Source organism: Spinacia oleracea, chromosome 3 (assembly GCF_020520425.1).
Source record: "Spinacia oleracea cultivar Varoflay chromosome 3, BTI_SOV_V1, whole genome shotgun sequence".
In the NCBI taxonomy this organism is placed as follows: domain Eukaryota; kingdom Viridiplantae; phylum Streptophyta; class Magnoliopsida; order Caryophyllales; family Amaranthaceae; genus Spinacia; species Spinacia oleracea.
Window position 1 is genome coordinate 12,416,414 of NC_079489.1, and position 19,531 is coordinate 12,435,944.

The window sequence follows — 19,531 nt, forward strand, 5'->3', positions numbered from 1 at the left end:
AAATCACAAAAGTAAGTCAAAGGAACATGTGTGAATAGTGTCGAAAGTACAATTGTGTCATATAAATAAGAATGGATGAAGTATCTGATATGGGACACGCCGCCCTTCTTAGGTGTCCGGAAAACTATGGAATTTAGAGTGAATTCTATGAAATTTGGTCTGATTCAACTTGTTTTATACAAACAACAAAAATAAATAAATCTTTTTAGAGGCTGGAACGGAAGATTATCAATGAAACCCTTTCATGTACTTGATTTCTTTCTTCTCCTTATCCATGATCGAATAGTCCATCTACGAGTACTCCCTATAACTTAAGACCACACAGCAGTCAAGTACCCAAACTAAACGTCTTCTAAACGTAACAATTTGATGGAGCTACTAATAAACATAATCATACAGTTATTACAAACGATGTACAAATGAATGAAAAAACTCTTGTCTTTGCCTTGTACAGGATAGTGTGCTCGAGCAGCTTGGAAAATTGCGCACAGAGTCTAGAATAGATGATCATCCTTTCATAGCTGCTTTATGACAGACTGTCTTGACCAAACTAGAAGGAAGTTGAGATGTTCGATCGGTCCTGTTGTACAAGATAGCAGTTGATGAGGAAATGTGGTCTTCAAGCAAACTTTTCATCCATTGTGAAGATCGGTTTTCCATGATCATTCAGTTCCTCAATTCAAATTTCCGGGCTCTTGAATTCTTGATGGTGACTTTCAGGCACCGGCCTCTCCACCAAATTTTCTTGTACAGCCTTTGCAAAGCAACCAAGGTTATGTTCAGTCAGTGATTCAAATAAACAAGGAACATTAGTCATAAAGAACATTTCAAAGTTTCAGCTTTTGTCAAAAACCACCTAAAGAAAACTTGGCAAGATGAACCTTTTATATAAAAAAATTGTTAGGTGAAACCATTGCTCGGGTTCATGCCTTGGAAACCCTCTTTTCCCTCAATTTTCACTCTCCTCTGCGATCCTTCTCCTCTCATTAACTCCTCCAATCTAGAACCATGATTTACCGTCCCTTAGTTGGCCGAATGGCCGATTTAAACCCAAACCTCAAAGTCTTCACAATCCTCAAAATCTTGAATCCCCAAAAACCACATAACAAGCACATAAATAAACCAATTGCAGTAACCAAACTCGAAAAAAACCACCCGTGCAACAACTACCAGAATGAAAGTGGTAATAAGTTTTCTCATGGAGCACAAAAGTGATAGTGCCTTGTTGGAGAAGTCAAACATGGATAGCACAATTTTTTTTCCCGTCAACTCTAAATTCCTACTCCCAAACTTAAGGCATGTAGCTTTGATCCAAATGTCCAAGAAGAGATGAAGAATGAGCAATTGAGGAAAAAACTACTTTTGCAGACAGAACGACGGGGTAAAAAACATAACACATAAGGGTCATCATGTGTAAATCAGAAAAAGAAGAGCTGTTTATCTATATGAAGAAAACAAAATAAGCCTTGCAACCAAAGCAGGCTCAAATAAGTCAAATAAGTCAGTTTTATTGACTTGCGAGTTGCAACTAGGCAACTAGCTCTTCAACTCACCAACTAATCACAAAGATATAGCAGGAATTCCAATAACAGAATTACAATCATAAAACAGTTGAAATCCCAAGATTACAAATTTTTTGGTATCAATCTTGATCCTTGCACTTAACAATCTGATTCAATGGTTGATTAATTCAGACAAAAAGCAAACCCCATAACAGTTCAGAAAAGGTCAGGAAGCCACCACCAGAGGGAGGGGGGGGGGGGGGAGAAAGGGGGAGTATGTGGAGCTCTTATGCAGGTCAATGCCAGTAAAGGGAAGCCAAAGGCCGCAATCTGAACACAGGTTTCATCTCTCAAAATAAATTGATAAAATGTTTCTTCTTGCCAAAAAATTTCACAAAATGGTTTTTGAAAAACCTGACATTTTAAGAGGTTATTTCTGACAAATTTTTCCAATAAACAATTTATTCTTCTAGTAAAATAATATTTGAAGGAAATTGAAAGTGGACATAAAACTCTAAATGTCGAGAGCTGGAATTTTAACTTTCACTCACCAAAAGCAGTTCTGTCATCTTGCCTGTTCTTCTCTCGGGAAAAGTGTGGGGTATTGATGCGGACTGATCTTGGGTGTTTGAACGAATCGCTTGGAGGGGCTTAACCAACAGGGGCTTACTCAAGTCCTGGTCTTTTTCTGATGTAAGCCCTGAAGTATTTGGCAACACTTTGCTTGACTGTCCACTGTCACTTGGAGTTTCTGCAGACTGGGGTGATCCGTGCATTTTCTTAGCAGCAGTGACAAGGTCATCAAAAGGTAGAGAAGTAGAACCGCTATCTGTCTGTGACACCCTGGATGCTGCCTCCTGGGTTAAAGGAGGCTGCCTGATTTTGGAGGCTGCCAAGTGAGCAGGCTGAGAAGCAATGGGAGGTGCTTCAACAGCAGGAATTGCACCATTCGGCAAGCTCAATGGCTGCAGAATCACTGGTACCACAGTCCCTCTTTCTCCCACTGGGTGAGTCGGTTGCGCTGCCACCATAGACAATGGCGTAGCTCTAACCTTAGCCAACTGATTAGAACTAGGTGAACCATTTGACAGGTATGCAGCATGGTGGTCACTTCTCTCTCTTCCCCGACGTTTATGACCCTGGTTTCTTGATGGAAAAGGCACCTCATTTCTTCGAATCATTTTCAAACTAGGGGCCACATCATTTTCAGCTGAAACAGGAACATAATGTCCTGGCTTGAATACAAGCCCTCTAAGACTCGTGTCAGAATCACCAATACGAACTGAGAGCAAATAACCAGCATCAAACACAGCCTCAATGACACCAGTAACTATCTGGCCTATCACTGATTCCTCTTTTTTGCTCTTAATTGTATCAACTGATGGTGGTTGTTGATTCCCATTTGCTCCTTCAAATCCTGGTGGTATAGGGGCACCTTCGCCATGGTTATGGTTCTGATCCCTTTTATATGGAACATGGGTGCTTTTTCCAGGGTTTTGACTCCTATCTTTCCGAGGACGACCTCGCTTTCTCTTCGCAGAGGCATCTGACGGAGGTACAGAGCCGCTCATCTGCTGTGGTTCATTCGTCTCCATAAGAAGCAGTCAATAACGATGTATTTTCACCTGTAAGACATCTGATATTATGTCAAACAGAGGCAGGATAATCGAAACATGCCTTATTGAATGATCAGAAGATTTCAGTAATGCTGCTTTCTCCACTTCAGGAACACTTTCGGAATATAGCTGCATCCTTCCCAGACTCACACTACTTTTTCACAAGGAGCGTTTCATGAAAATCTAGAAACTAAGCTGAGAAATGGTAAGAAGAAACAAATTCTTCATGGTAAAAGTCGGACCGATTAATTTCTGTGACAAGCAACATGAAAAACCTAGACTCCCTAATACTGTCGACGTTTGGCTATAGCTTCTCACACACTGCCTTCGTTGTTAAGTTCCGCTTACCTTTTACATCCATTTTCTTATGTTCCGCTTTGCTTTATTACTTATTGACAATTGTTTTTCCTTCTGTTACTTTCAAACCAATGTACCACAACACGAGACCCAATACATAATGAAAAAGGTGGTTCCTTTTCTTGTTATCCTTTTCTTGTTATCCTTTTACTCAGTAGAACTTAGAAAAAGGAGGAAATAGCTGTTAACATTTTCATCTAGCCGTGAGCCAACAGTCTACTAAGTTGAAAAATTGCGACAGTTAAGGGTGGCAGTTCGGGTTCAAATAACTTTCTCAATAGCTAGATAATGTAACATTTCATCTAGAGTTAGTTGTGCCGAAACATGTTAAAATTCACTATCCAACTACTAAACCCAAATATTTTACCCAAATCACTAACAACAACTAACAATAAGCGCCACTAGAACCGCAATTTGCTATTACAATAGCCAGTTTTTCCGTATAGACCCATAAATCCACAACCAAAATCTTTCTTTGTCAACTGATATAAAGAGAGTGGTGCAACAAAGAATTGGGTAATATGGAACATTCAAATCTTACCAAAACAAGAAATATAACTTTATACTTGTGACATCCTAAATTTGGCAAAGAATTGATTAAGAAGCTCCAACATTGAAGTACTCGAATATTCCTGCTTGAACAAATTGTGGTTAGAGCATCTCCAATGGTTGTAGCTAGGGACTAGCTTGAAATTTATAAAAGTTTTAAGCTAATAGCTAGACCATTGGAGTGAAAATAACAAATTAGCTTTGCCAAGCAAATTAGCTTAAACAAGCTAATTTGCTTGACAACTAGCTCTCAAAATTGCCAAATAATTAATTGACAAGTGGACAAGTGGAATAAATTTAAATAACAAGCTAGTTGCTAGCCATTGAGGCACAAATTAGCTAGACAATAAAATAGCTTGAAATCTTATATGGCATAATAAGCTAATTGTCAAATTAGCTTACCGTGGATGCTCTTATACTCACAAATTATAATGACGTTACGAAACATAACAAGACCACTCCCAAGTACAGTTCAATTTTCCCCCAAAAATCCACAATTTTAAAATTCAATTAAATAAGTTACAACCCCAAAAATCTTAAAACTCAGCAATTAACCAACTAAAATAAGTACACTGTCAATTAAAAATTTCAGTAATTTCAACTTCATAGATCTATAAATACAAATGAATTCAACAGAAATTTTTTATTCAAAAAAAATCGATATAAAATGGAAAAGCGAAGAAATTTGACGAGGAGAAGAACCTATACACTGTAGTTAACACCGAGAATAGCAGCGGAAGAAAGGAGTGGTGGTCGCAAGTCCTTTAAATTGAAACCCGCAATGGCAGAGGCGCCGCCGCTGGAGGCGTTGCTACAGCCAGAAGCTGGTGGTTTTGTTGGAGGAGGAAAGATATGAACAGTAATTACGAGTTGGAAGTTTGAGTTTGAGGAAAGAGAAATTTTATTTGAAATTATTTTCTTTATACGAAACTTAAATTTATAATACGGGGTACAACCGTACAACTTAAACAAAGTACTCCTATCAAAAGAGAAAAATTCAGGATGATGATAGAAACACACAAGGTGTGCAAGAGCATCTTGCACACCACCACTTATAATATGCCACCTCAATTTTAAAAATTCTTCTATTTTGAAAATTTCAAACTGAAATTTGAAATGTGTTTTGAAATTTTAATTTTGAATTTCAAATTTGTTTTAAGTTCTCAACAATCAGCAATTAATTATCTTTAATTCCCCATAAATGCAATGAGTGCATTCCCCATAAAGGAAACGAGTAACCAAAAAATCATCTAATATTTTGATCTTTTCATGACTAAAATGATCCCGTAAAATAGTTTTGATCCGCAATTAAAAAAATTTGGTTATTTATCCTCTTGAGAAGAATCGAACACGGGTTTGCGCAGATAGAGTAGATGTTGTAACAGCTTAGTAGTGACCGTTGTAGCAAGGGGTATCAGCACGTAAGTCATTGCAAACATAAATCTTTTATTCTAATTTTACCGAGTTTGAGAATTCTACATATGATTTATGTAAAGGTGAAATGATCCTTTATAATCGTAGATAATATTATAACACATTTTATAATCGTAGATAATATTATAAGACATCTAATTTTACCGAGTTTGAGAATTCTACATATGATTTATGTAAAGGTGAAATGATCATTTATAATCGTAGATAATATTATAACACATTCATGTGTTCTATCTATCTTTTCTAATCTTGGTGGCGGGTCATGATTTTGTATTATAACAAGAAGTAAACAACTTACTGGGTAGATGTTTATGAAAATGTTAGGAATTACACATCTATTTTACTTGAGTTTTTAGCGGCGGGTGAACGGTGACTTTTAGCGGCGGCTTTAGGGTTCATTAACTAAATTCCATCCCCAGAATTTAATCGCGCCGATGCCCAAAAACAAATTTCTATCTTCGATAATCGCCACCTTCATTTTCCTCCTCCACAGACAATCGAAAATTGTGGTGGTGCTATTTTTTGGGCGGATTCATGGTGGTTACTTGCAATTGATAAATCCCAAATTAACGAATTTGCAATTGGAATTGGAATGTCCCAAATTTATGAATTTGCAACAAATCCCAGATTAAATAAAATCAGATTTAATAAATTAACAATTTATACTGCAACATAAAATCTATAATTGTAATTGAAGTTCAGATTAATCTTGGAAACGCAGAATCAGATTTCCTTTGTTCATGCTCAATAAAATATATAATGTATTTAGAGGATCATTTTATTGCCATCTAACACAGTAGGATGTAATTGAAATCTTATCATAAAATCTATAATCATTCTTGTTGTATACTTTGTATTGTAAATATTCAGGTGTTGATACCCCTTGCCAAGATGGTCACCAAGACGCACCTTGATTATGTACCCTGCACCCGTGTTCGAATCCTTGCAACTGCGTAACACAATTTTTTTTTTAATCTGAATAGATAATTATACGGGATCATTTTATCTTAGAGAAAATCAAAAGCGAAACTGAAATAACTTATTAAAATAAATACAATAAATATATTTATGATATTGTTGTAGATGTGCTGATACCCCCTTGCCATATTGGTCACCGCAATACATTATCTTATAGAGGCCCTGTGTTCGAATCCTTGTAAATGCATAACACAACATTTTTTTTTAATCTGAATAGATAGTTATACGGGATCATTTTATCTTAGAGAAAATCAAAGAACTATTCATTGGACTACACGCCGAGTATGATAAACAAAAATTATGTACAAGGAACTATTTATTGAACTTCCGATCCTAAGAGTAAAGTTTTTAAAATAATTTTCTAGAGTAAATATAAATCCAATGTTATATTTCCAATATACCTCTTTGATAATAGGGACATTAAATATTCGCGTACTCCCGATAAAAGTAACAAGTTACCAAAAAATTGTACGGAGTAGAACAAAATTAGCTCAGTTCTCTGATTTCTTTATCACTAAAATGATCTCGTAAATGATCTGTGACAAATTCAAATAATATGTTATTTCCTTGTAAATAATCATGGTGGCAAGCAACGAGTCTTTATCACTCACTAAAATGATCCCTAAACCTACTATAACCTGATGACATTTTAATTTTTTATCTATTTAGATTCAGATGATTTCACAACAATTATTGATTTTTCATTCAATTATAACATTTGTGTACCGTTATACAATTAGGTTAGCGTAAATAAAATATATATATAGCTTAAAACAAATCGAGGTGATTTCTAAACAATTATTTAAATATGCGTGTACCGTTATAAAATTAGGTTAACATAAATAAAATATATATAACTTGATACAAATTATTGTCATACGAACATTTTCGCGTATTATTAAATATTATTTTTTACTATCAATTTGGGTTTGCTTAAGATCATGACTTATATATATTTTTTTAAATTTAATATTTATATTAATTATTTGTTATAACCAATGTTGATAAAAAATATGGATAATAAATGTTGTGTTAGTCCCCATAAAAAAACTTTACGGCTGCACATAACATGAAATATAGGCGTGAAAAAATAACTCATACTATATATAGTTAAATGATACTTATAATTATATGTTGACGATTTTTACACTAAATTTAATAATTTCCATAAAAGTAATGAGTTACCCAAATAACATTCCAATTCTATAAATATGATTTTTTTTATTAAAATGATCCCATAATTGATTTGTTAATATTTGCAACATAATTTTTATTTTTTTTTATTTTTTTATATATAGGACTTAGATTGAAATTATTTCTAAACAATTATTTATTTTTCATTCAAATTATAATATTTGTGTAACGTTATACAATTAGGTTAATGTAAATAAAATATACGGAGTATATAACTTAAAAAAATTTGAGATGATTTCTAAATAATTATTTATTTATTTGTGTACCATTATTAAATTAGGTTAGCATAAATAAAATATATATAACTTGACACAAATTATTGTCGTACGGTCATTTTTCGCGTATTATTCAATATTATTCTTTACTATCATTTTGGGTTTTCTTAAGATCATGACTTATATTTTTTTTAAATGTAATATTCATATTAATTAATTGTTACAACCAATGTTGATAAACAATGGGGATAATAAATTTTGTGTTAGTCCCCATAAACAAACTTTACGGCTACACATATCACGAAGTATAGGCGGTTAAAAATAACTCATATTATTCATAATGATACTATATATAGTTCAATGATACTTATAATTATACATTGACGATTTTTACACTAAATCTAATCATTTCCATAAAAGTAACGAGTTACCCAAAATATATTCTTAATTCTATAACTATGATTTATAGTTTATTAAAATGATCCCATAAATGATTTGTTAACATTTGTAACATAATTTTTTATTATTTTTTATTTTTTTATATAGGATTTAGATTGAGATGATTTCTAAACAATTATTTATTTTGATCAAAGTTTTCCGAATTTTTGGGAGTGGTATATTTTACGTAAATCTATTTTTTTTTAATAGGACCACAAAATATTTAGTTTTGAACACAACAAATACAATTAACATGGTGTTAATTTTAGGAGGGGTTTGTTTTACATATAATCTCTTTTGTGTAAATGATCAAAATAATCAACTTTTTACATATAACATGATTTTAGTTTCAGAGAAGGGTTTATAGTACATAGAATATGTTTTGTTTTTAAAGGATCAACTATAATTACTTTTGAACACAACAAATAAAATTCATAATGATTTTGGTTCATCAATTGAAAGAAACGTGGGATTTTTAAAAAATAAAATCCTAACCTATTGTTAAGATTCGAACACGGGTGAATGTTAGGCAAAAGCGTTGAAGTTACCACCACTATGACAAGGGGTATCAGCACGTCTACAATTGCAATACCAATTTATACGACTTATAAAAATCAATGATCCCATAAAAAGATGTCATTTTTTAAAAACATTGTTTTTGCTAGAGCCAGGATTGGAAGGCATGTTGATCGCAAATATATTGAAGTTCAAGCGGTAAAGCAATGACCATAAGTCCATGATGACAAAGGGGTATCAGCACGTTAACATTTGCAACATAAAACATTTTTATCTATATGGAGGGAGTATGATTTTAGTTCTTTTAATCATATATATATTTTTCAAATTCTGATGGTATCAATTAACAAATCACCTATTCGTATAATACAATAAAATAAGAAAATAACTTCATCACGAATGAATTAAGTCGTGAAAGCTTTCACTTGACAAATGAATTAATTTCATCACGAGAGTCTTCACCACGTCGAATTATGAACCCAAGTTGATTCCTGATGCACAAAGGGTAATTCAGATAAATTTGTTTTATTTTTATTTTTTGATGAATAAGTTCAACAAACACGAGTTTATTTTTTGACGGAGTGTTTTAATTGTGAAATATCTTGTTAATAAATGTTGCATTTGAAGAGATCGTGTTTTAATTTGTGGGATCATTACATGTATACTGAAATCGGAATACATACTGTTTATGAACTTCATTAGCTATCGTATCTTGTATAAAATTTTAGGTAGCCCACTATGATGTGCTGATACCCCCCGTTAAATTGGTTACTTGATTACCCTTACACTAGCTAAACCCGTGTTCGAACCTATGTGGTTGTTGAAAAATAATTTATTTTTTCCCTATTCATTTGTTTTTTATTTTAATGAGTATTTTTTATATAAATTCTACAACCAAAACACATTTATGAGTATTGTCTATACAATTTCTAGAATCAAAATCATAACTTAATAAAACAGGTTTATTGCTATACAAAAGGTTCAATATTGTCACTTCCAATTCATCATCTCCAGATTCGTAAAAGACGAATAATAGTTACATCCATTGCAATATTAACTATTTTTTCCAGCCATTGCAATAGGTCCAGCTTTTGTCACTTTCAATTCATCATTTCCAGTACATCTCAACTGAAACACTATAATAAATATGATTGAAAATCTCTTAGTAATTTCATCAAACAGGTTATATGCATCACTAAATCCATGAAAGTTCTTTTAATGGCAGACTTTTATATGCCTCGAAAAAAAATTATAACTCATTTAGATAGTTAATGCATTAAAAAATGGCAGAAAATAGAATGAGAAATAGAAATTCAGAGGGTGGGAAAAATGAATCACATACTTTGCAGTTGCTTTAGCAATATAAACCAGAAAAAATGGCTCTTTGTAGTTCTCTTATTATTAGTGGAGGTGAAAGATGAAAATTTGAGGCGAAGAGGTGTTTGGCGCAAATATGAAAAATGGGTATTTTGGCGCAATTAAATCCCGCTCAAAGAACAGAATGGCGCAAATGGCTGAAAATATTTGCCGCCCAAAAAATATATTTCAGAAAGCTTTTCCCTCTCTTTTTTTAGTGGGATTTGTGAGATGGCATTGTGTAATTGGTGGTGTGCAAGATACCTTTGCACACCAAGTGTATCCCTAGCCTTTTCCAAAAATTCAAGTTAAAGCTCGGAATTCGGTAAAAGGTACTCTTTTGAAAAATGTTCATACTAGTGTAAATAGGAGGAATTATATTTCAATTTTATATATGTTTTGACCAAAAAAATATATATATCAGATCAAAATAAGTTCAAATATGGTAGTTATAAGTTCAAAAATGATAATAAGAAGCTCAAATATGGTACTCAGAAGTTCAAAAATAGTGCTCATTTCTCAAATATGGTACTCAAAAATTTTCAAAATAATGGTGAAATTACCGCTTAACCCTCGGATATGTGTTTGGAAATACATCTCTGAGATGGGCCTCTCCGCCCTCGTGCAAATAGTTTAGAAATCAAAATCTTGTGCAGAGTACAACTTTGTTATTGACTATTGGGTGAATTGATCTTAGTCGTTCATTTGTGATTAATCCAACAACTTATATTAGAAGTTTCATACGATATCCTGAAATAGTTTTTACCAACCCTGACGGAATGAATATAATATTTTTCATGAACATTTTGTTGACTATTGTCAAAAGTTAAAAACACATAATGATTTTTATGTACCAAAAGAACACAATTACTGAATTTCCTAAGTTAAAGAACATGTTTTTCTAATAAACTAGTTGTTGGCCGGCGCGCTAACGCGCGCCGTCCCCCAAGGTAGCAAAAATAAACTTTGTGAAATTATAATCGCCATAATTTAGCAATTACACTTTGAAAGTTGCTATATTTGTTGTCACAAGAAAAAACACTACTTTTATTGAAAACTGTAAGTTTAACAACCATTTTATAAACCAAACTAAAATTTTCATCGTAGTTTCAAGTGAAACATGTACAACTATACAAGTATACAAGTATCACTCTTAACACTAACCATAATCAATAAATTATATACATACAATAATTCAAGAAATCTTGAAAAATACAACATATTTAGACAAACTCATTTCAACCTAAACAAATCGAAACATTACAGAGAGGAGAGGTTTTAACAACAAAATAACATTCAACTTTTAACTTCCACCATGATTCTGCTTGATATGGAGGATGCAACGGGATTAGGATATCAAGGAAATTTCACTATCGATGCCTGTATCAAAAGACATGGAATTAGCACAAACTTTTGACTACTTGAGAAAAATCTAGGCAAAAAATATAATAATGCATAACCCGTGCACTAATCTCCCTTTGATATTTCTTCAATCTCTCAAATGTTACTACTGACACATGAAGAGGCCAACATAAAAAGCTATATAATGACCATACAGGTGAGAAAAGATTGAGAAATTAAGAATCATAAAGAGATGTAATAACAGATATTTACAAATACATCACACCACGACAAGATCCCACATAAATATTGGCAAATAGAACAATCGAAATCTCAGCTTATACCTGGTGACAGGGGACAATTCAAGCCAAGAATTTTTACAGAATACCCAAAACTCAGTCAATACTTAGCTTGGTCATTATATACATATGAAAAGCGCGCCTTCCCCCAAGTTAGGAAAATCTATTAAATTATAATTGATATAATTAGTGAAATTATAATTTATTTACGTTGCACGTTTATAGTCACAATAGAAATGCTTACTCATTAGAAAAGTGCATATTTATTGTTATTTTAAGCATGTTCCCAAAATTGATCTTAATTTGATTCCCCAAGGTAGCAACCACAATTTGCATAAACTTATATTGGTCGAGTCTAAGGAACCCACTTAAGCTAATCTTGTCATAACAAGAGCAAATGCGTTCATAATAGAACTATACAATACTAAAAGACAACAAATCTTACCTTCTACCTTCTAATTGTATAGGACAACTTACTACGTACATTTGCAATGGAAGTTCAAAGGTATTTTCAAGGAATATATAATATATATTCCTCTATAAAATATCCATATCCTTAACTTAATTTCAAATAAGCAGACTGTACTAATTAATTACATTTAGTAGCTTTTGTACAAAAGTTTTTTGGGGCACAAGTATTACAAAAGGTTTATGGTTCCTTTAAGAAAACCCAAAATGATGGGTAAGGTAACTCCTATTGTTTCAAAAAAAAAAAACAACTTCCAAAGAAAGTCCATTGCAAAACCTTGTTTCTTGAAATGGATGTTCTAAGCCAAGTAGTGTGGATCAAGACCTCAAAGACGCACATCATCTCTTGATTGTTTTCTATCTTAATAGATCACCATGAAAGCATGAAATGTATTTACTTTATACTGTTAAATGTTTTTTTTGTAACAAAAAAAGTATTTACAAGGGTCGGAAAAAAACCCCACCAACCAATAAGAAAGAAGAAGACAATGCTATACATTAGAGAAATTATCTCCACTATGATAATCCAAATAAATATGGACTAAAAAGTTAGGGTAGAAAGTATACCAAAAAAATTCATGATAAACAATACTTAAGGGCTTCTTCTTTTATCTCTTTTGTGTCAGGCCTAAAATACTTGACAATATCAAGATAAAAAGTATCGACCCATCTTTGATTCTACTGGTTACAAGATGATCCAAACTCTTGGACATGCATGGAAAAGGGCAAACATTTACACCTTCTATCCTTTGAAATAAAAGAATAACCTGGAATCAACATGTAAAGCAATCACACACGATTCAATGAATATCAGAGATGAAAACACTACCCTAGTAGAGAACCGGAAAGAAGTGTGTCACACTTAAACACCTTAAAACCTTAAAAGCATGATAAAAGTACATGAATAACACAAATTATCCTTCAAGATTAGCAAATTCTCAAAACTAACAAGAACTTCTAAATACAGTATGCCACATGAAGGGAATTGTACTCTTATACAACATATAATTCAGATGCAATGCGGTCGACTTAAGTTGCTACTGCACAGACAACAAAAATATTACAACGAATGTATTTTTGACCCCTTTTTTAATACCGAAAGTAGACCCTTTTTTGGATCATTTTTATAGCGGAATTGGACCCGGTTTTTTTTTTTTTGGTAGACTATAAGAATTTTTATTCGTACCCCCATTTCTCAAATCCTGCCACTATGTCGAAAAATAGAAATATCACACTTATTAGGGAACGCTATTTGTGAAAATAGGACACTTATTCAGGAACGAAGGGAATACTTGTTAAACCAGCAAATTTTTATTTTGGAGAGGGAGGGGACCCTTACAAGAGGGATTGCATGGTGCGCATAAACTCCTCCTGGTGCGTAAATTGCATCATAAGGTGCCCCATATGGCGGTACCATAGGGCATAGGCTGGAAAATAGAAACATTTATGTCAAAATATAAGGAAGAGAAGGAGGGGAAAAGGATAAAAAAAACAATTGCAGACTACTGAATTACGGAATGATGCAAGGTGAATACACTTCATTACATATTTACATATGCTTATGATAGTTACCTGAGGAGGTCCCCACGTATAAGGGGGAGGTGGGTGTTCAGGTGCAACAGCTGAGTTGAAATATGGTGGCACAACAACTCTAGGGCCATAATATGCCTAAAGAAATCAGCAAACATTTTTAATAAAAAAATTTCACTGTAAAAACAACATAAAGTTTAATTTTAGAACAAGTGCATTCAGGATATAGTTTTACAATGGAACTCAGCTTTCATCCATACAACAACTAACCTGGATGGCCGCCCAGTCAGGATACATATGAACGACATTGTGCTCCTGCGAAAACACAATATAGCCCAATCATCAAACATGAATGTCTAAGTTTTGGTCAATTAAAGACGGACAAACTAATTGCAACTTTTGTCAATTCTTTTCATATTCCTGAAAAATTCCATGAAAAGAAAATACGAAACAAGATAGGGAAAAGATCATTCATCAGAAATTGTATGAACCCTGAATTCTCATCTTACAGTTGCAGGTGGAGATGTTTTTTCTGACTTAGGAGACATCACGTCATCACTGCTTCCCATAATTACTCACCAAAGCTAAATTTCCAGCCTAATTATCCGTCACAGAAGCTGATTATCTGAACCAAGTAAATTAATCAGTACCAAAGTTTTATCCATGAGTCCACAAACACTACAAGAAAGCGCCGATTGCCTAAGACAGTCGGTAAAGTACTAATTACGAGACGGTCGGTAAAAGCATGAATTCTTGTAGTGAAAACTCGCAACAATAAACATCAATGATCTCCCCCTCTCCTCTCCCAAGAAAAATTACAGCTTGAAAACAGAAGATGGCGTATTAACAAAGAGGTAGGTGCTAAACAATAAGCATGACTTCCTAAACATCTCCAAGTGTAAATAGTTTGACTTCGGTTATGCTCTCTTCACAGCTCTACAGTAGGATCATATACCTAGAATTAAGGTGAAATGAGCACAACCAAAATTGGGGGATTTTGAGGATTTATGAAACTTGATCCAAAACAATTCATAATTTCCAAGTGATTAACTAAGATTCTTGTATCTGAGCAATGATCAAACCACGAACCATTTTGCGAGTCAATCATCAGAGTTCATTTAAACACTATTAAACTCTGATTATGAACCCAGATTAATCTAATCACTCTTGATTAAAAATTAACAATCCGTACGTTTCCATAGCTTGAATTACTAAGAGCACTGAAAAAACCATGTTCAATTCTAACCCATAAAACAGATGTTAAAGTGAAAAGGTACAACCTTAATCTTTCAGATTATACCCTAGAAACAAAAACTAAATTAAAGATTAAATTACATAAGAAAATTGAGAAATTTAAGATACCTTGCACGAAGACGAATCAAGAGCTCGCAGTTTCTCCGGTTTCATTCCCTTTCTTACTTCTGTTAAACCTTTAAGACAGTTGAAAGACCACAGATAATCAGCAAATATTTTTTTCCAGTGCAAATAATCAGCAAATAATTATAGAGAAATTGGAAGACTTGGCTTCCTTACTTAATAATCATAGAGAAATTATACCTTATTAATATCGCAAAGGAAAAAATCAATGGAGAAAGACAAAGGGGAAGTATATAGAGCTTCAGTACAGATCCACTCCTCGACATTGGCTTTAAGCTCACCGCTTCCTACATCGAACTCAATCTGGTAAAAAAAAATTGACCATAATTCAACAACAATTAACCCAATTTCTCTTAAAAATATATCAAATCGTATTTATCAATAAAAAAATGAGAGAAATTTGGTGAATTTGTTAAAAAAACAATAAGACTGTAGAATTATAATTCTGGAGAAAAAAGGAAAGAGATGAAAGAATTAACCTTCGAGAAAAAGTAATGACATTGAGATTTACCTTCAAGATATGATCGAAACATACAGATGAGAGGTTCATGGGAGCAGATCAAAGTGTGGGGTGCCGGAGGAGAATGGAGATATCCGCAGTCAAATCTGAAACACCAAATCAAAACCCCTAAGATGCTGGAAGGAGAGAGGCGAAGGGGGCGGAGGAAATTGCAGAGATGAGAGCTAGGGTTTTTTGAAAATGGAAGGGGGAAGAAGTTCCCAGAGTTGAGAAAAGATGAAAGAGAAAAGAGCCCACAAAGGAACGTGGCAACAGATGAGCATGATGGCACAAATGCTAAATGGGAGAAGTTTAAGGGCACTTTAGTCAATGAACTATTACATGAATAGTGAAAACCAAGTTCTCACTTTTAAAGGTTGTAGGAAGAAGATGAGATATATTCAATCACTTTTACAATTGTCATAGTAAACAAAAAAAACATCGATCTCCCACAGTCCCACATGATTATTGTGAAGTATCAAGTACTCCGTAGTACCTTTAAAATTTTGAAAGTGTCATCTACGTGTAGAACAATTCATTGGGGGACTAAGGAGTACGGAGAGTACTCGTAATACCTCAGTGTTTGAATTTCCTTCATACACGTACTTGACTATACTTAAATTTTGAGAATTTAAAGAAAGATTAAATAACCGATTTAATCTAACATACATGATTCTTAGAATATGACCCACTGTCAAGCTACAACTCTTGTAGTTTTACTTGTCATGTCAGATTTTCAAGCTACAATTTTTCTCAATGAAAAACTACTAACATCTGCTCCCACTTGAATGAATATTAGCAAGCTTTATAAATTAAGGTGCAACCTTATTTTTTCCACAATGGTTAAGCTTGTAATTCAAACTCGATCTTTAATATTTGCAAGCAATGACATGACTTCACTCAAACCAGTGCTCTTAAAAAGTCAACTATTTAGCCCAATAGATTATCTACATTGTCATTTTGACTCCACCAAAACCAAAAAATCATCAAAAACATAAATAAGACTACAATAATCATAAAAATGTAGACAAATTAAACCGTGAAATTTGATAATGCACGTAAAAAATCGATGTTTACAACTCTGCAAGAACAATAAGCTAGGCTAGCTATAAACAAGAAATGAATGAATCAACCTATGTATTGAGAGACCCACTTAAAACCCTCCCCATAGCCCATCTTACGAACAACGCTGCACATGAAAAGCTCTAATGGGCGTTTATTAGCCTCCAGGGAATTTACATTTTTACCCTTGCCAGTGGTACAATATGTGAGACCCAACTCATGCAGCAACACTTCCCCTGAAACCGCGGTTTGGAGGTCAATCTTGTTGCCTAATATCATAAACGGGACATTAGATAGTGCCTCATCGGAAAGGAGTGCGTCCAGCTCCTGTTTTGACTCCTCGAACCTCTCTCCGTCAGCTGCGTCGACTATGTAGATTACGGCATCCACCTGTACAAGTAACGCACAACATTAGACTATCAACTACGGCACCCACCTTCTTCTAAGTTCTATTCACTTAATTGTAAATTCTATTGCAATAGCACAAGATTTATTACAACTTTACAAGCACAACTATAGTAAGTTATATTTCCTTTGTAGTCTGAAAGCTAGGCACTCGGTGTTCAGTAAATTTATTGTACATTAGGATAACTTTTATCTATTTTTAGCAACTTTTATCTATTTTTAGCAACTATTTATTGATCTAATTAATGAACTAAAAAGTAATGTTATATTATTGGATTGTTCAATGCAATTCCATCCCTCATGAGTCATATCTATAATCACCAAAGATAGCCATGTAACTACAAACAATAATCTTTTAGCAAAATCATGTCATATCTTTGAAGAAAACATGTCAATTACTAACTAGATTGTTAGTAAGTTTGTTAATTTCCCAAAAAAATCCAAAAACCCCGTAGTAATTGACAAACTCTATAAAAAAACCAGTAATAATTAACAAACTCTCTAAAAACCTACTGTCAAGTAACTACAAATAGCTATAATCTCTTAGCAAAGTCATCTCATATCTATAATATAATCAATTAATCACAAAAGAGATAGTCGAGTAACTACAAATAATAATCTTTTAGCAAAATCATGTGATCGCGAAAGATAATTCAGTAAGTAAAAATAAGAATACCTGAGCATAATAATCCTTCCAAATCCTACGAGCAATTCGATGGCCACCCAAATCGAAAGCCTTAAAATTAATCCTTCCAATACTCAATTCCTCCGATGTTGGTTGTTGTGTTGGAAGATGCTGCACCAATCTCTCGTCTTTGAGCATCTGAAGCAAAGTAGTTTTGCCAGCATTATCAAGCCCTAAAAACAAGATTTTTGCTTCTTTTTTCCATAATCCCAATGTTGCCAATATATCATAGAACCAATCCACCAAAAACATTTTTCTATCGAAATATTACGAAGACTAAAATAAATTCCGGAGTTTTTTCTGTCACTGAAAAATCTTAAGCGAGGAAAGAAACAGAGAGGTTTTTGTTTGTAGAGAAAAGGTTTTTGGCAGAGGAATATATATAGAGGACTAGAGGAGGAATATACGTGGAGTCGGGTTTATAGATCCCTATCAAATAAAGGAACTCAAAGTTAGTCCTACGGGATATTGGAATCTACGTGGCTATTTATCATAGGGACGTATCAGTCATTTATTCATCATTGGCTACTTCGGGAAATTTCAAAGGTTTTTTTAGGGAATTTTAAGGATTACATATACTTTTGGTGACGGTGGTTTACGTATCTCAAGTTTGACAACTTTTGTGTAAGACTGGATTATCGAGAACGTCGCTTTAATAGTAGTCTTGTTGGTGTGCGGGCTGATATAATGCTGACGTAATTTTTTATTTTAAAAAAATTATAAAAAAAAAAAACTATTTTTTTGGTACTTACTAAACTAGTGTAAAATGTAGCTAAAAATAATAAAATTATAACTAATTGAATAACAAAATAGTTCAAGTATAAAGATAAATAGTTAAACTTATGACTCAAATAGTTGTGATTTTAAAAACTAATTAGTTCTCATGCTTAACTAATTATTCCATTGCTTAACTAATTAGTTCCAATGCTTAACTAATTTGTTCCATTGTTTAACTAATTGGTTCCACTGCTTAACTAATTGGTTTAATTGTTTAACTAATTGATTTCATTGCTTAACTAATCAGTTTCAGTGCTTAACTAATTGGTTTCATTGCTTAACTAATTGGTTACATTGCTTAACTAATAGGTTTCATTACTTAACTAATTTGTTCCATTATTTACCACATTCTGGGGAGCTTGGCAAGACATGACAGGTATGATTATCTTTCAGGTTGTTTAAGAGATGCAATGTTAGCTACCTCTTCAATAAAAACTTCAACTCCGCCCGTTAATGAGTTTTCGACATCATCTTGAACACACTCTTTCTTAAGAGGAATAGGGGACTCATACAATCCCTCTGCATCAACATTTATGTCTTTAGTTGGAAAATTCCTTGGTTTAGACACTATACGAATAATCATAGGGAAACCCAATCTAGAGTTAGCATAAGAGATAGACAACTTACCCTCCATACTCGACATGTCTTGCTCACTACTCTTCACCTCCATACTCGAAACTGTAACCATGTCACCTTTACGCATCTGATGATTACTGGAAGCTCTTAACTCTTTTACCCTATGTTTTTTTCTTCGAGAAAGACAAACCAACTCCTAGCCCAACTGGAATAACGTTTCGAGAATGATTTTTTGCACCCTTTTATCTGTATATGGTTAAATTTGCTAAAGTTTTTTGGCTAAACAAAATTGTTTTTTAAAAAAATTTGATGAACACTACAGGAACTGATTTAACTAAAGTTTGATCAGAATGAACT

The 19,531-nt window shown here is 33.3% G+C and overlaps 3 protein-coding genes across 10 annotated transcripts; all 3 read right to left on the minus strand.

Moving 5' to 3' along the window:
• Positions 1-225: 225 nt before the first annotated feature.
• LOC110774734 (protein METABOLIC NETWORK MODULATOR 1) lies at positions 226-4,970 on the minus strand. 7 transcript variants are annotated; one of them, XM_021979302.2, is made up of 4 exons: positions 4,727-4,970; positions 4,017-4,107; positions 2,054-3,127; positions 226-754 (listed from the first exon to the last, which is right to left on the minus strand). In XM_021979302.2, exons 3-4 carry the CDS (start codon positions 3,095-3,097, stop codon positions 680-682), a joined length of 1,119 nt encoding a protein of 372 aa, XP_021834994.1. In that variant the 5' UTR covers positions 3,098-3,127; positions 4,017-4,107; positions 4,727-4,970; the 3' UTR covers positions 226-679. The 7 variants fall into 7 exon arrangements, with proteins under 7 accessions (XP_021834994.1, XP_021834996.1, XP_056694697.1 ...); XM_021979304.2 differs by having other exon boundaries at positions 4,733-4,952; XM_056838719.1 differs by having other exon boundaries at positions 2,054-3,138; positions 4,733-4,933.
• Positions 4,971-11,502: 6,532 nt separating this feature from the next.
• LOC130459077 (common plant regulatory factor 1-like) lies at positions 11,503-15,907 on the minus strand. 2 transcript variants are annotated; one of them, XM_056841190.1, is made up of 8 exons: positions 15,682-15,907; positions 15,351-15,473; positions 15,156-15,223; positions 14,303-14,418; positions 14,064-14,108; positions 13,836-13,931; positions 13,603-13,690; positions 11,503-11,535 (listed from the first exon to the last, which is right to left on the minus strand). In XM_056841190.1, exons 4-7 carry the CDS (start codon positions 14,360-14,362, stop codon positions 13,652-13,654), a joined length of 240 nt encoding a protein of 79 aa, XP_056697168.1. In that variant the 5' UTR covers positions 14,363-14,418; positions 15,156-15,223; positions 15,351-15,473; positions 15,682-15,907; the 3' UTR covers positions 11,503-11,535; positions 13,603-13,651. The 2 variants fall into 2 exon arrangements, with proteins under 2 accessions (XP_056697168.1, XP_056697167.1); XM_056841189.1 differs by lacking the exon at positions 11,503-11,535 and adding an exon at positions 12,717-13,030.
• A 786-nt stretch (positions 15,908-16,693) lies between these two features.
• LOC110774729 (GTP-binding protein SAR1A) lies at positions 16,694-18,181 on the minus strand. Its single transcript, XM_021979297.2, has 2 exons — positions 17,813-18,181; positions 16,694-17,121 (listed from the first exon to the last, which is right to left on the minus strand). Exons 1-2 carry the CDS (start codon positions 18,071-18,073, stop codon positions 16,798-16,800), a joined length of 585 nt encoding a protein of 194 aa, XP_021834989.1. The 5' UTR covers positions 18,074-18,181; the 3' UTR covers positions 16,694-16,797.
• Positions 18,182-19,531: the final 1,350 nt, after the last annotated feature.